Source organism: Lutzomyia longipalpis, chromosome 2 (genome assembly GCF_024334085.1).
Source record: "Lutzomyia longipalpis isolate SR_M1_2022 chromosome 2, ASM2433408v1".
Taxonomy (NCBI): domain Eukaryota; kingdom Metazoa; phylum Arthropoda; class Insecta; order Diptera; family Psychodidae; genus Lutzomyia; species Lutzomyia longipalpis.
The window spans coordinates 11,086,831-11,104,301 of NC_074708.1; the positions used below are offsets into that span (position 1 = coordinate 11,086,831).

A 17,471-nucleotide genomic window follows, 5' to 3' on the forward strand; every position below is an offset into this window, starting at 1 on the left:
CACTTATGCCATATAACTTTTATTGCCACTGCAATTTCACCTGAATCGTGTGTACTTGAAATTGACCTAACGAGTGGCTCATCATCGCGCACTGCTGATGGTTTTCTTCTCAATCCAACTCCTCCCTGGCAATTCACCTGCTAATGAGAAGATGGTCGATATTGATTGAGAACATATCCTATCCCATGGCAGCTCCCTCTCTCAATGTAAATGGGAGATTTTGCAAATTCCTCCTCACATCAATCTTCAGGTGAATCGCACGTCAGCGATGTGTTATGATGGCAAGCATGAAATATACAATGCAAGAAGGTATAGAACTACATAGATGGAGGTCAAAAAAGTGCCGCTAAGAAAAATGTTCTAATTAGAAAAATGCAACGACAATTCTGTCATCAAGTCCATCGTCATTTTGCCTTCTTTTTAGGGCAGCTTTTGCTATTTTTGAAAAGTATATACACAGGTTGCATATGAAAGTCCCCGGCAGCATCACGTCGCACGGGGGAATTGCCATTCTTCTTGATGGCAAACCACCACACATCGGCTAAAAGTCTTGTGATGGGCAAAAAGGCGCGCGCACCAGAAAGAGGAATTGCAGTTTATGCACTCTTTCGTTGCTCGTTTTTTTCGCGCCACTCTCCAACATCTCATTCCATGGCACCACTGAAATGTAGTTATAAAGTAATTTAGGTCCTTTAATTGATACAAATTCCAATTTAATTTATATAATTCAATTTGAAAGAGAACAAGTTAATTTCCAGCGACGAGTCGAGTTTTTTTCGTGCTTAACGTTTTCTCTATACAACATTAATCCAACTTGTGCTACATCTTTCTTCTTGGGCCTCTTTAATTGTCGTCACAAGCTTAATAAGTGCTCACCAAGCATTCTAGAATTTTTCCACCGAAGCCACTCGTACTCACCTTTCTGTGTACATGATCGTGAAAATTGCTTACCACGTTGTAGGGGAAAAATTCTTGCAATATCGATGGAAACTGGCATTTCTGATGAATCAGTAGGAAAAAAAAGTTTGCATTGCTGAGCAAAAACAAATGATATGATGTAAGCTAGTGGTGTATGTTCGATCTTGCAGATAGGTTTAAATTATTAAATTTCTTTTTTATTACATTAATTATGTTATTGAGTTTTCATTCAGTTCGTTTGGTTCGTTTTTAGTATTGAAAATTACGACTTTATTGAACAAACTTTTTTTTATTTTTCCTTAATTTTTTTTTATCAAAATCAAAGGAAGTTCTAGCTTATAGGTTTTAATTCTAATTAGATTTTGATTTTTATTGATTTGATAAATTTTGTTACAACTGTGGCTAGATTCTGATGTGTAACGCAGATTTCCTATTCATTTTTTTTCCTAAAAGTTTTATCCATAATTGTTTGATTCTGATTATATGTGTGGAAGCATTGTTTCATCGAGTTTTTCCTTTCAAGAGCTTTCAGCCTATATGTACGTAATGTACCCACAAAAAATTTTTAAATAAAATTTAAAGAAAAATCATATAGATTAGAACATTGTATTTCACATAAGAATTTAGTAACTTCTATCCTTAGATATCTGTTAAAAAACTTGAGTTTTAATTCAATCCAATCAAATTTTCACGTAAAATATTTTTATTTAGTTAGCAACTAGAAAGAATAAACAAACTATTCAAATAATGCTCTAAAAAATCATTCTTTGGTTTGACTTTCAATGCCTCTGTTCCTTCTCCATTTTGTATAAATTTAATTCTTCGTTGCCTTCAAAACAATGTTAACATCTAAACAAATTGAATATTTAATGGGAACCGAAAATTTAACACGAAATTTCTCGTGCTCATTGGTTGACAGGGCAACAAATTAGAAACTACGCGGCTGTTTTGAGCGAATCACGAAAGGCGCCTTATTTTATTTATTTTTATTTTGTAAAAAAAAAGAAGAAAAAAATCCATTGCGACTTTATCGATATATTTGATCAATCTCTAAAACTCTACAAGGTGTAGCGATTTCATTGATCACTAAATCTGCACACGGAGAGCTTCGTGGCAAAGCCATTGGAGCTAACACAAGATCAAGATGGAAAAATTATAAACGATCAGCTGAGAGAGTGCAAAAAGTATTTAAAAAGTATTATTGTTTAGCAGCTTGTACATCATGCGGTAGTAATGTTTGCCAAGAAAGAAAAAAAATACTTATATTAGAGAGAAGGAGAAGAGCGAGAATTGCCGGTGTTGCGGCTGTATCGCATTTTAATTGCATTTTAACATTATAAACTATTATAGAGTTGTCAGATACTCACTCATTGGGAAATGTATACAATTTTTATCTGTTTACACACAAAGCACATTGTATTAATTCATTGTAATTAACGTAATTAATTTGACATTACGGGCGCCTCAACAAATGAAATAATTACATTTATCAAATTTAATTAGCACTACAGATTACATATACATAATTATTATGATGTGGGCATAAATTTACACACAAACAAAACCACAATCCACATGATACCATTATTTCTTCCTTCGGTTGGATGTTAAATGCTTCTGAGGAATCTTCATCAGCCAACATCACGCTAATTATCATGTTCAACATGATGAAAAATGTTGCAGCTTTTTTTTGTTGTTGTTCATCTCACTCTCGGCAACCTGATGTGCTATATAGGATATATCATCCCTTTATACCTACCTACCCGCGGATCTATTCCTCATTCGGTGGACGTATCGGTGATGAGACTATATAATCAAAGGCGACAGGATCCAAATAGACAAGTCACATACTATTTGTCGAAAATATTAATGACAATGAGAATTGAGAGGCACAGTCGGGGTTGGACTGTTGAGATGGAATCTGAAGAATTTCTTCAATATCTCCCGTTTCGATTGTCATTCAGCTCTCGCATGTTGCCGACTTTATTTCTTTCCTTTCAAGCATTTTGTCTCTTCACATTGGTGATTTTCTGATCACTTTTGTGGCTTTTTCCAAAGGGTACGAAACCAAAGAGGTGGAAGATTGTCAATAAAAACTAAATCAATATACACTAAAGGCAACATAATACCTCTTGATGATTCGAAAACGTTGCAAAAGCTTTAGCCTGGATGGCAGGAGAGACAAATGTTTTCATCTCAATTAAGACGAATGAAAAATATGCAACAAACGAGACAATTTGGGGTTTTATTTCGCAATGCCTGTCTTCTCTGTCTTGCCATCAATGTCTCTTTTCTTTTAAACATCACAAAACAAGTCTCATAAGCTGAGAAATTTTACAGACTTCTGCCAGAGATAGGAGAGCAAAATGATTATTTTTTCTTAACCTTTGGATTAGCTAAAGTCGATTATTATCATTATTATTGTCTTAATTTTTCATTTATTTATTCTTATAAGTGATGTTTTTGACTTATTGTTAAGAAAATAGTAGTAGGGGGCTCTCGTGGTGTTATCAATGAGGGGCCATTAAAAGATGAGACTTCATAAGTTTTTCGAATATAATTTTGTTTTAGGAATCAGCCCAAAATTATATAAAAGAAAATTACATGAAAATGCAAAAAAAAATGTAATCTTTTTTTCATTTTAGTGCCCTGTTTAATCATTTTTTTAAGGTCGATAGAGCTTTTTTTTAGAGCTTCTATTTATGCTAAAAAATCTAATAATTATTAACTTTTATATTTAATTACTAACAATTACTTTTTTCTTTTATTTTTTCAAAAACTGCTCCACTATTTTATCCCTTGAACTGTTTATTGGATCGTACGATCTGAACGATTTCGCTTTATGGTCAATCCACTGGTCATCCATGCAGTTGCTTCGACACTAACCGAAAATCGCATCATTGAGAATTGGTCATAACAAATATGTATGCCAAATACTTTGTCATTTAATTACTCTCCACTCATTTCTTGCGACCTCTCTCCATGCGTTCCATCACCCATGGGAATAATGATGGAAAGAGAGATATTAATAAATTGCCTACAGCCAAGTTAATTACTTAATTTCATGCTAAAAAGTTGAAATATTTTTAATTGCATGGAACATCGCGAAAGCATCTTTGTTGCATTTTTTTATAACCCATCGTGCGATATATTTCTGTGGCCCAATTGCCCAGGGGACGTTTTTTTCTTCAATTTTTAATAAGCAAATAATTGCATAAGATATTTTCTAATTAACTGGCATTTTTTTCATGCAAAAGAAAAAAGACCTTGGCTTGGAGTGATGGAGGAAATTGAGAAAATAGATCATGTCTTTATTGCCTTTCAGTTGGGGGGCTTTTTGTGATTTCCATCACGCACAAATGAAAGTTACTTGACCCACAAGAGATTCCAATTAATTGGTCTTTAATTAATTGTTTTGCGATTGTGATACTCTTTGGGAAGTGAGTGCAAGAATTGTCCGAGCGCGATGAAATTCTCTCAGGGATATGCCCGTGGATGGCAGAGGTAGAAAAGCGGGTGCGGGGGGAATACGGAGAAGCATTTAAGAGGAACATGATAAAAAAGAAGTCGTTTCGAGAAATGCGTGTCTGTCGTTGGTTGTTGCAATTATTGGTGCGGGCACCACAAGAAGTGAAGCAGCATCCAACAGGAGCAATAATAAATGCGTAAAGATTGCTAAGAGTTAATTACATTGGCTCGCCTTGTATTATATATTGGTGATGTGCACTGTGGGGTGATTGCTGGCGAGAACAGCTCAAGTGCATATGGGCAATAAAATCAATTTAATCATCATCTTTTGCGTCCCGATTTTCGCCATCAATATTTTGTGATCAGTTGGTATTTTTAATTAATCAGAAAAGTCAATTAATAATTCAAATAATGACTTGCGTCAATAATTTTTCCAGCAACGTGATGAATTATTCAATATTCCCAATATATAGGGCTCGCGATCGATCCTGCACAAACAATTGCTCGGGTTGGCGATCAGAATACCACATTTTGTGGCTTTGTTGCGCAGAAGATGATTGTGTGGTGGTTGATTTTCATCAAATTATTTATCCATTTGCAGTTGAGTGAGCAACTAACGATATTTGATCAGTTTTTCCCTCCATCATTGACCATCATCGTCAATCTTTAATATGATGATCATGCAATAGTGTTGATTTGCTCCTCAATCTTGGCGATGGGCGACGTAAACTTCGCACTCTTCTGCATTTTATTTTCTTTGTCTTTCTATATATACATGCATATATGTACATCACATCCCCAGACACTTTGCAATCAATGAACGAAATTCCTCAGAGAGAGAGAGAACTCATTGGGACCTTTTTGCCGCATCCACCTTGACTATACGCGCAGGGCTGTTTAATATATGGTAAATTTCGCGAAAACTTGTTCAATCAGCCAACCAATAAATATTCAATTGGCCCTTGCTTTTTCTCGCCTCTGCATCACTGCGTGTCATTTTAGTTGAGTTCCTCAGTGGCATATTGATAGGAAGGTCCCAAAAGAAATGTTAAACATCACGATTGCCACATTTTTGGTGCGATAGAGTTGATATTTTATCTTTTAAGAAAGCTAGATTTTGGATAAAAATTTTTAAGATTTCGTTCTTTGCAGACACTGATGAAGGTTCTCTTAATCAGTAGCCCCCACCCCTTTATTCGTGCCCAAAGAAAAACTTCTCATGAAAGAAAGTTATTCTCAAGCCTTATTTATGGTTATTCTCCAACAACACATCAAACTTTTCATCTGAATATTTTTTTTTACATAATAATAAGTTAAATTAAACCGCACACGGCGCTTTAATGCGTAGCTGCGTGCACGCGGAGAGTATATTAAAATGTCATCCCAAAGAGTTAATCCTTTTATGGAAATTCCTGCAATTATTGTCACTCAAATTCATATTTATGATGTAAACAGTGTAATTGACTGGAAGCATCTCTTCTTCGGCTATTCAATCTGACTAAAATTGTAAATTAATGGATTCCAATTTTCTCTCTCTCAGCAACCGCCACAAATTACATTGGATGCATCTTGAAGACATTGGCACGTTCTTATATATATACGTTGTGTGAGCTTCTTCATCCACATCTCAAGTCAATATTCTCAATTTCAATTAATAATATTCCATCAATTTATTATTGTACGCCACTCGCGTATCTCTCACAAAATTGAACTTTATCTCGCGATTCTTTTATCCTACGCTTTTGAAAGTCTTGTGTAGATGATATGCCCATTAGTGCAATCAAGGTACAACAGCCTATAAATTTGTTATTCGCCTTATCCTCCTGCCCCCTCTTTGGGTCTCTATAATGAATAATATAAGTTGGGCGGTCTTACCCCTCATCTATCGCGTCAGGTGTTCCTGGGTGATCGCGGAATGAGATGGAGAAATCAGAAGCTGCTGACTTCTTGAAAATAATGTTTTGGTGTGTACGACTTCTGCCTTCTCTGCGAAGAGACATGAGGAGAGTGAGAGAGAGCTAAAAACAGACGCATGGACACGCGGGAAGATGATGAAAACATACACAGAGCACAATTACATGGGGCGAGCTTTATTAAAATAATTCCTTCGCAGAAAGGGGTTCGTGTTTGAGCGATTTTATAAGACACCTACTGTCCATACTCATTATGATCACTGTATGAGGAGAGGCACTCTCTGTTGGCTGTTGATGGCCAAGCATTTTGCCGCGAAGCTACTGATATTAATTCGATTTACGCACTCACCTCAACATCTTAGTGGCTTTTTAATGTTAATTCTGCGGTTAGTAATTTCGCATCCCATGCGAAATAATAACACATGAACACAAACCCAATTAATTTTTTACACATTTTTCTACATGATTCCATCTGATTTCACCTTTCATGGCAATCTCCCGGATTGCTCCCAGCCTCCTTATAAAATTAATATTTTGCCAATCAATGTTGCAGGGACGCAGCCAGGGTGGAACCTCAAGTGGTGGCAGTGTGTGTGTTTGTGGTGCAGTGTTGGGGATAATTGGAAGTTAATTTGTCGAGAGAGAGAGAGAGTGGTGAAGCATAATCCCAGGGTGGACATAGCCTGCGCATTTTATGCAGCCGTAGAGGGATACGCACATCCCTAAACATCGCACAACGCATCGAGACGGAGACGCCCAACATGGGCATATCGGAAGAATCATCGATGGAGGATATTCCGCACGAGGCGAAACCACCCCAGGGAAGTCCCTCGGAGCGATCATGCGCCGGTATTTCGGGTGGGGGCACAGGAAGCCCCCTCTCGGAGCAAAATAGCGAAGGGGATATGGATGATTGTGTGCCACGGCGAAAGCAGAGACGCTACAGGACAACCTTCACGAGTTTTCAACTTGAAGAACTCGAGAAAGCCTTCTCACGCACACACTACCCCGATGTCTTTACGAGGTGAGTTTTCCAAAAGATCTTTTGTTTATTTTATGAGAAATTTTTGAAAGGGTTCAACGACAAAGGTGTTTATCCGTTCTTGTATGAGAAAACTTCTCATTCGGGGAAAATACTGGAATTAACGAGGTAAAGCCGACAAAGATTTTCCTAAATCCGTAAACTATATCGTCATAATATAAACGAGTAAAATTCTTTTCATTTGATTCTTTCGGTTAGGTAAAGCAAAAGTTGGACTAATGAGCTAAAATCTAGCACAATTTTTTAATGTTAAATTCACATTAATAGGTATATTTTAAGAAGCTATAAAATACCTATAGATCAGCGACTATAAATTAGACATTAAGCTAAAATCAATATAAAATTTCATTTTAGCTTTTAATACGAATCCTTTCATGCAAACTAAATCCCATTGAAAAGCCATAAAATTATGTTTATATAAAAATTTAAATCCACACCAAGTGTTATCTTAAAACCGTTTTGGCTTTTTAAAAATACTAAAACATTGGTCTTTACACCCGAATTTTGGGAATCATTCAACCCCAGAAGCTCTCTCATTAAAATACCTTTAGCAATAAATCACAGCAGAATTACAGGAATTCACATAAATTCGTGCTGTTAATTTCTTAATCTTCGCGAGGTTCTAATCAAATAAATACAGACAATAACACACTGCACTGTTGGGAAGTATTAAAATAATCTCTTCCACATCTCACAGGGAATTCTCTCACGATCTCTGCGAAATAAAATTTATTCCATGAATTTAATTCTACGTCAAATTCAATACGCAACATATTTGCACGCAGAGTCAATTGAAGGAGGGAATCAATTGCATATTATATGTATCCTATATAATGTATAAAATTCATTGAGTATTTTTCATTAGAATTGTGATAAATTCTCTGGATGATTTGCTAATTTGTGGAAAATCCGAGACAATTGAATTAAAAGATGGGAATTTTTGTTTTTAAATAAAAATAAAGAATATTTCATTAAAATTCTTCATGTCTTTTGTTATCTAACACACGAAGTATTGAGTGAAAAAAAATACAACACATCCAACAAAATTCACAAGAAAGTCTCGCTTAATCGAATTTCAGGTTTAATCTTGGAATAAAAATTGCATTTGGCAGTTCATCATTAATCTTATATATAGTGTATGACTCTTATTTTCCACGCTATTCTTCCATACACACAAATACACATTCACCACAAAGTCAATTATAGGTGAAAGAAGACAAATAAGAAGTAAAAAAGGAGACGAATTAAATGATAGTTTATTGATTGACTCGCGCCTCACACGCAATTATTTGCACGTCTCTCTTGTCTGGCATTGCTTTTTCTGTGTGAGCTTTCAAATGACAAGGAGAAAAGGATTTTACTAAGCAGCTGCAGAGGGAATAAATTAATGAATGTTATGCGATTTTTTTCACTTTATGATTTGTTTTTTTGGTTTTTTGTTCTGGGACTAAAATTATTTATTAGATTCTTTGGTTGTTTCTTTAAAGCATTTTTGAACTCACGAAAAAAGTTCCTCAAGAAAAATGTACTGGTAAGCTGACCAAGCTTACGGAAGCTGTGTTTCTTTCAGTGTACCAATTTTGTGAGAGCAAACTAGAACGCGAATTAATTTAAATACACGCAAAGTCGGGAAAAGTTGAAAAGTCATACCCTAAGAAATGTTTGGAAGGCCATATCTCGAGAACGGATCCATAGATTTTCATAAATTTTTTTTTGTTTGAAAGGTCTTCAAGTCAGCTATAACATATCGAAAAATGAAAAAAATTTATGTCGCCATTTTCGAAAAATTCGAGTTCGAAATTTTCGAAAACTTTGTTTTTGACTTTAGCGCCTCTTGCGGTCATTTCTCGAAGTTGCAATGTTCTAGACATTTGTAGGGTTTCTCGAAACCTTTCATTTGCGCTTGAGTTGATCAAGATCGGACTTGTAGAACCCGAGATATGACATGCCAACTTTGGAAGGCTATTTCTCGAGAACGGATCCATAGATTTTCTTCATTTTTGGCATGAAGCTAGATAATATGGTCAGCTACAACATATCAAAAAATGAAAAAAATTTATGTCGTCGTTTTCGAGATATTCATCGAAAACTCATCGAAAATTTTGTTTTTGATTTTTGGCCCCCTAGTGGTCATTTTTGAAACTTCGGATGTTCTAGAAAGTTGTAGGGTTTGTTGAGATCTTTCATTTGAGCCCGGGTTGATCAAAATCGGTCAAGCCGTTTTCGAGTTATGGTCGATTTTCGATGAAAAATTGTGGCGGCCATATTGACTAAACGGCTTGACCGATTTTCGAAAATGAGGTATCGTTGGAAAGCTCTTGATGGCCCCTACAACATATCAAAATTTCAGCCCTGTAGCTATAATAGCGGCTGAGATATAGGCAAAACAAAATTTTGAGGTTATTCAAAATGGCGGACGGGGGGGTGGGGGGTAAAATTTGACATCAAAATCGGATGTCTTCCAGTCGATATTTAAACTTTGCCGTTTACCGCAAGTCTCTATCTATTACCGTTCTCTCGCAATTTAGCGTTATACTACGGACGGACGGACGGACGGACGGCCGGCCGGAAAAAACTTATTTTTGGCGCATACGTTTTTTGGAATGTGGGGACCCTAATTCGTGCTCATCCCAAGTTTGAGCCCGATCTGACGACTTTCGATTTTGCTCGGTACACAAAAGCTGTGTCTGAAAGAAACACAGCTAAAACCATTGATTGAATGAATTTGTGATAAATCATGGGAAAATCTCAAGGGTGACACAAATTCCTCACTCAAGACGTGATAGAGGACAAGAGAGAAATTCTTGTAAATTTTGAAGACAAAATTGAGTCGTAAAAAAGACACGCGGATTGACTCAAATGGTCGCGTAACTTTAATGGTGTTAAAATAAAAGGAATGGAAAAGAAGGCATGCAAAAAGCAATAAATTGAGAATTTTCTATGTCAATTGAGAACACTTTGTGGCGGTTCTAATCGTATATATATAATTTCTAATTGAACACCTGTGGTACAAAATAGTAAACAATGTTTACTCAATAGAAGAAACAGAATTATTCTGTGACTTTTACAATGTTTGTATTGAGTTCCTTTTAGAGCGCAAAAGACGAATGTTCTGTTCTTGTGCCTCAATTACATGGACAGTCGGTTCAAAAGTTGAGTGAATACATTGTAAAGGATTTATTATTTGAGGATCTTTGAGAAATTATACGATGAGTGTTAAAGAAGATTTATTTTTTCTAAGAAATGTTGAAAAAGAAAATTCTTTGAGCTTTTGAATTTTATTTAAACTTTTTTTTATCAAAATAATCGTTAACAAGATGAGTTCACTGATCTTACTATAAAATAGAAAATAAATCCTTTTAAACTCTCCTGTATGACGAACTGTAGGGCATGATGAGTGACGATAGTTTTGCAATTTACTCTGGTCAAAAGAACCAGTTAGTAGCAAATCATTGCCACCAAGTGGTAAATCAGAAGAAATATGTATAAGCAAACGCCGTTGGGAGAGGATGAATTGATTCGAATGACTCTTCGAATTTGCATCAATTGCATCTTGTTGTGCATACAGATAAAATTAATTTACCCACAAGTTGAAATAACAAACAAAACGGCAGAAACATGCAATAAATAAACTAATTGAGACTTTTTTCTCTTCCCTTTTCCCTCTATACCAATCAATTTTTCACGCACACACCAGAGAGGAGCTAGCAATGAAGATTGGACTGACGGAGGCACGAATTCAGGTGAGTTTCTTTTCTTTTTTTTTTTTCTTTGAAGAAAAAGATGAAATGTGACTTTTCGCTGAAAGAGAAGCAGAAGGAGCAAAGAGACACACATAAGAGGGGAAAAATGTTCCAAAACGCACGGGCAGAAAATGCAATTCGAGGAGATTCCAGTCAATTTGGTGCACACATCTCTCAAACAATAATTTCTTTTGCCTCAGCAAGAGGTTGCTCCAACAGACAATTCGTCAAGAGTATGATTGTTTCTTGATGTTGTGTTACCTTTTGTTGGTCATCATACATCAACTCTTTGCACCTTCTTTTCTCCTCTCGCACACACATCATTTCGCATTGTGTGTCATGTTTTATTGCAATTTTGATTGAATTGAATTATTTAAATAATTGCCAAGTAAAGTTGATGGGCAGAACATACACATATGCAAACCGGGGCGGTGGGAAATTATTAACAAATTATTACTTATGATTTCATGATTTCTTTTGGCCCCCAAAACACACGAGTTTTCGTTGTGCGTTTTCATTCTTCCATCTCTCGCTGTTTTCTGTTCATCTCTTATTCCAATTGCATATAAATTAGAGGTCACACTCAAATCCTTTTTTTTTCCTTCGATTTTTAATTTTTTATGCATTAATTTGCAATCTTACACTCAGATAAAAATATTACTGTGAGAGATTATGAAAAGTATGTTACTAAATAGTTGTTGGAATTAATTAGGTTTGAATGGAAAATTTTAAGCATTTTTTTTGGTTACTAGAGGTGTGAAATTGACGTTCTTTTCTTGATATCAGCGACGATATGATTTATTTAATTTTAAAAATATTTTTAAATGAACTTTTTAGCTTATTTAAAAGACAGAAATTTAAAATTTTTTGTAAAATTTTATGCGGATTTATAAAGAAAAAATCAAAGTATTATTCCGAGTGTATAAATTACGAGATATTGAAATATGTGACTGCATCGGAAACGTAGCACGAGAGAAACATTTCAATTGGCGATGTAAAGTGAATTGAATTGGGAATTTATGTGAAAAATGATTGCAAGATACTCTTTACTCAGGCAATAAAAGCTCTAATTAATATCTTCTTGAGTAAACTTCCCACATTTCACCTCTTCGTCCCCCCCTTTTCCCAATTGGCGGGGAGGGAAAAAAGCACTCGAAAGATGCAATTGAAGAAATTGCCACTCGAGGTTGAATTTAGCGATATGATGTACAACTGAAATCTCTTCTTTTCACTGTACACATTAATGTGGGGAAGAAAAGTTTTGTTCGATTTCCGCAGAACACGCATCCCGGATGATTAAATTACACGTATTGGGAGATTCACACGTAATACCGGTTAAAATGCTATTCGTGCTCCTTTTATGAGAATTTTTCTCCACTTCATTCGTCCACATATAATGGGGTTAAATTGAAATTTTCCAGCTCCAAATTTTTATGAGAAAAATCTTACATAAATATTCTTTAATTTCAAACAACTGAAACATAACAGAAATTTATTCATTTAGATCAATGCTAAGGAAAAATTACAAAATTGATCTTTGAAATTTTTTTCACTAAATCAATTAATATTACATTCTATTGTAGTGCAGTGCATAATGTTTCTATTTGTGAAATTGGTTTTACACTCCATAACAAAAGAATATTGACCACCGTCGTACTATATTAGTTCAGCATGCGTGAAAAAATGATCAAGAGGTGACAGCACTGAAAATTGCTAATTTATTGCACAACAATACAAACACTGCACTATATGATACTTCCGCTTTTCATTTTTTTCTCTCTCTCTCAGCTCTATGTTAAGCCCTCCTAGAGACCCCTACCAAGTGACCATAAATATTCAGCGTGCGATTTAATCGGTAATTGAATTCCACCGAAGCTCATCGATCTTGAAAGTCTCTCTCTCTCTCTCTTTCCCACTCTAATATATGATGTTTTACTACATGGTTAGTTAGTGATGTTTGTGCAGTTTATTTGATATAATGTTCCAATGCAATTGGAAGAGAAGAGTGTCGATGGACAAGTTGAAATGTGGCGCGCGAGAAAAAGACTTCTTACACAGAGATCGTCTGGGTTGATGGTGCGGGTTTGTGTGTGCGCACTGCAAATGCTCTTGATGAGCCACAACATGCCTCTCCTCAGGTGTTTAATGACAACCCATACCACATATCGATTTGCAATCGAGCTCTGGAAGCACTCAATGAGTTAATTTTATAACATTTATTGAAACAAATTTAATTTACTGGCAAATTAGATGCTATATATACCCAGCCCCGCTACCCACCCGCATCCATAAGCTGTATACTACATATAGTATCCATTACGGCAGAATGTATGCTGCAAGTGCAATGAGTATAAGAGTATCATTAGGTATGGGGATATAAGAGCACAAATGTATTATTACCACCGTACTCGAGGCGCGTACTGAAGTGCTAATAAATAGAATTACTTTCAAAGTGCACACACATTTCCAGATTTTTCACACTAATTCTCTCATTTGAATTCTTCACCCATCATGGGGTTGCCGCTGGCGGAAAAAAACATCATAATCCCTTTGCGCATCATTGAACTATTTTAATTATAAAATACACTTCTTTTGCTATATTATTTTGATTGCAAATTTCAACCTCTAAAGCGTATACCATCATAGTTTTTCATCGTTGTCATAAATGTTGGTAAATTAAATGGGAATTATTCTCTTATACTATGCAGAAAGGTTAACTCCTCCCAGTTAAATGTGTGATAAGTCAATGTAGAATTATTCAAAGATTATTTTGTTGTTTTTCACTTCTCTGTGTGTCACATATTTCTTCAGCCAATTGGATAAACTGATGCTCGCTTGAATTTAATGCAAAGGATGTGTAAAATAAATCTACAAACTAGGTGAGAAATTGCTACCATCAAATGAAGCAAAATATTATTTATATTTTCTTTAATGAAGGCAGAATGATGATAAAGTGAAAGTCGTGCATATGTTGACACAAAGTAAACATGATTATTGTATAAATGAGTGCTAAATATCACGCAATATTCACAAAGAAAACTTCAATAAAGGGAGGAATATGCTTCGATGTTCTCAATTTTTAACAGGCCTCTTGCCATTATCATATAATTGATCTTATCTATCACTTGAAATTAAAATATTTCTCTCAAGAATTCTTTTGTTGTTGCTCTTGTTTGTGCATCTTTGGGTGAGCTGAAAAAAAAATTAATTAAAAATTATGCTCGCGAGCCTTTCGGTTTATTAATAATTAAAAAAAAGTTATACCTGCAGTTTCGATGGAGACGCCTGGTTCTACCTGGCGTCTCCACTGCATTTCATTCTCTCATGCATTGGCTTGTGGGTTAAGGAAAATTGTATGATTGTCATTTGATAAGACACGAAAAACGATTAACTCAATAACACATACAACCTACCAATTTATTTGTCACAAACGTTCTATTATTTTATCAAGGTAGTGTAAATCAATACAAGTGAAAATGAGATAATTGAGAATATTGCTGGTGGAGTCACTTTCATCGACCGTCAAACAATCAACAAATGAATGAGATGTGGTCTATAATTAGAAAAAGAAGAAGAAAAAAGAATCAAAATGTACCACTAATTTGGCCACTCAGTGTAATATTATGGATAGTTATATTCCTTTCCTCTCTTCGGTATTGGCCTCCAGAGAATATAAATACCCATAATTTTTCGGCGACCAACAGGTGATTAGCGGTGGTCACAAAGAACCCCCCAAGGCGTATTAGATTAACAAAGGTTGCACGCTGTGTTCGACACACGATTCAAAGAGTACCTGGGCTTTTTGGTCTGCCCGAAAAATTTCTTTCTCCCTCTCTCTCGGCTATGCTGTGATTCCTTTTGGCCATCGCGCGCTATTTGGGGAGGAAAATTTAATTTCTCATATTTTTACGGCAATTTATCACAAAATTAATGTTTCACTCTTTAATGAATATTTGTTAATAATTTCGATTTCTTCTCCATGCTTTTATATTGTTTTTGTGCAATGCCCAAGGAAGATCAATCTGACCTTCTCCCTCAATGATCACGCATAAGAAGTAATAGGGAATTACTTAATCCAGTTACGTATTAATTGTGTAAAAAGATCCCAAAAATTCAAACGGAGGGGGAGATTTCAAATCAACCACTGACGGGGAGATACACCTAACACACACAAAAAAAAATGTACAAGCCTTCAACGAACATTTCAAATTTGTATTCATTAATCATAAAATTAAGCATCGTCTTTCGTCCGAATCTTGTGTTTCTTTCCTCGCTTCTCCTCACTCTTTCAATTTTCTCTTATCCTTCATTTATCTCCTCTAATTACACCCTATTTTGTGATGGATAGATTATTCAATTTAGTAATTTGAAGAATTAACAGATTGTTCTGTGTGAGAGAGCAATTAGTAGTATAGAGGAAAAATTCAATTTATCCCTTACCTCTATTTTGCGCTCTACTCCTCCTCCCCATAGATTCTACTCTTCTCAAACCTAAATGAGTCCTTGACAGGTGCAACATTCTACATTCATTAGAAAACAACGTTAAGTGGCTCACACACACCTAAAGCATCAGGGTGAAGAAGATGCGCATTGCATCGCAGAGAGCAAATAAAATTGCAATTTCCTCATATGATTCTTTCGAGTGTGTGGGTAATGGCAAATCGGATTAAAAATATATTATTAATTTTATTGCGATCGAAAGGTGAATTTTTTGAATGGAAACAATTTGAATAAAAACGCATATTTTTCCTTTTAATTTAATCTTCAATTAATTACAACTCGTTTTGCTGTGGATCAATAAGCACGATCTCTTCCAATAAAAGCCTCCTTTAAAGGTGTTTATGACTCCATAAGATATTAAAAAATGAAAATACTCATTTTTTTCACAGAATTTTATGTTGCACGCTTTACTGCTTTCAAAATAAAGCTGTACATACTGAAAGTACACCTAAATTTAATGAAAGTATCAGTTTAATCTTATTAATTAAGCAATTTTTGCACGTTTTATAAAAACCAAAGGTATATTTTATGTTCTGGAAATAAAGATTTCTTAAATTTTTTCGTTTAAAAAGGAAATTTTCAAAGAAATTGTTTTTTCGGAAAATCTCTCCCTAGCTGTAAACAAATTTGGTTTTAAATTATTTTAGAAAAAAAAAGTTTATTTCTTAGAGCTTTTCTGGAAAATGATCAGATTTTCTTTATATGACAATGCCATAAGAAAATAGAAAACGAAATTTTCTTACAATTAGGGAACTATATATTGTGCACAAGATTCTTTATCTCTTATAAATTGTAGGGTTGTCTAAAAAATTTTCCAAGGATTTTTTTTTCAAAATGATTTTACAAACTTTTTTTTATAAAGAAAAAAAGCTACTAAAGATATGAGTTAGTGAAAAGAACATTCTTATTAGCATATGTATTTTCTCTCAGAATAAATCTTATCATTCATCTTTCATTGAAATTCTCAGTATCAGCGATAAAAGAGCTACTAAAGAATTTTAAAAGCTCCACCATTGATTCCCTCAAGTGTCGTGGTCAATTAGTGTTTGATAAATTACATTAGTAATAAAAAATCAATGATCACGGACACTGATGAAGATTTAGTGAGAAGATTATTTGTAGCATTGTCCGTAATTGACCACCCTGTGTTTACGTAATATGTGCAAAAGGGAAGGATTCCAGTGACAAATTAATCTTCTCCTCTTCTAAGCATGCAGTGTGTCCGTGTTTAATTCAAATGATTGCGTACACAGGATGTGGCCATGACGATGGGAAGATTCTTCGCTTGGTGGAGAGTCGCAATAAGTTATGATTGATTCCGGCCGAATTAATTAACTATCATCGAAGGCAAATTAAAAGAGCGAAGCGTTCGCTTGGAATGTGGCGCACTCGCACAACTGAAACCACATGGAGCCTTCTTCATTTGTATCCATCACTATTAATTAAAAATTTAAATTATGATTGCCTTTTTACACATATTTATTAATCTCTGCCATACGGTTTACCTATTAACTTTTCCAAAATGCCAAACGGATTTTTAGTCGCCGCACAGTCAGAAATCACCAACATAATTATGAAATTTTACAGCAAAACACACGAGTTCTTTTTTTTTCTAAATCATCTTTTATGGCATCTTCCTGAACTCTAGTGTGTGTACAAACATAGAATCACGTAAAATAAGGTTTTATGGTTGAAATTTAATTATGTGCAAATCGTCATGCATGGGACATTAAATTCCACCCAGTGAGATGAAATACAACAATCAAATGAAATTAAATAAAATTAAATTGTTGATTTATTCGGAAAAATTCCAATCGTGATCAAATTGTCGCGATCATTCTCTTTCTTTCTATTTTTTTTTACATAAACCAACACCGCCAAAATGCT

At 34.9% G+C, this 17,471-nt stretch overlaps 2 protein-coding genes across 2 annotated transcripts in view; one reads left to right on the forward strand and one right to left on the reverse strand.

The window, feature by feature from the left end:
* LOC129790699 (transmembrane protease serine 9-like) overlaps positions 1 to 17,471 on the reverse strand; it is a 776,474-nt gene that overhangs the window by 484,630 nt on the left and 274,373 nt on the right. The window lies entirely within an intron of this gene.
* Positions 1 to 17,471, forward strand: part of LOC129790729 (homeobox protein aristaless) — a 40,538-nt gene that overhangs the window by 10,464 nt on the left and 12,603 nt on the right. The window contains exons 2-3 of the mRNA XM_055828407.1: positions 6,853 to 7,323; positions 11,039 to 11,084. Of these exons, the coding sequence (XP_055684382.1) occupies positions 7,061 to 7,323; positions 11,039 to 11,084 (309 nt within the window). The 5' untranslated portion in view covers positions 6,853 to 7,060. The remainder of the gene's footprint in view (positions 1 to 6,852; positions 7,324 to 11,038; positions 11,085 to 17,471) is intronic.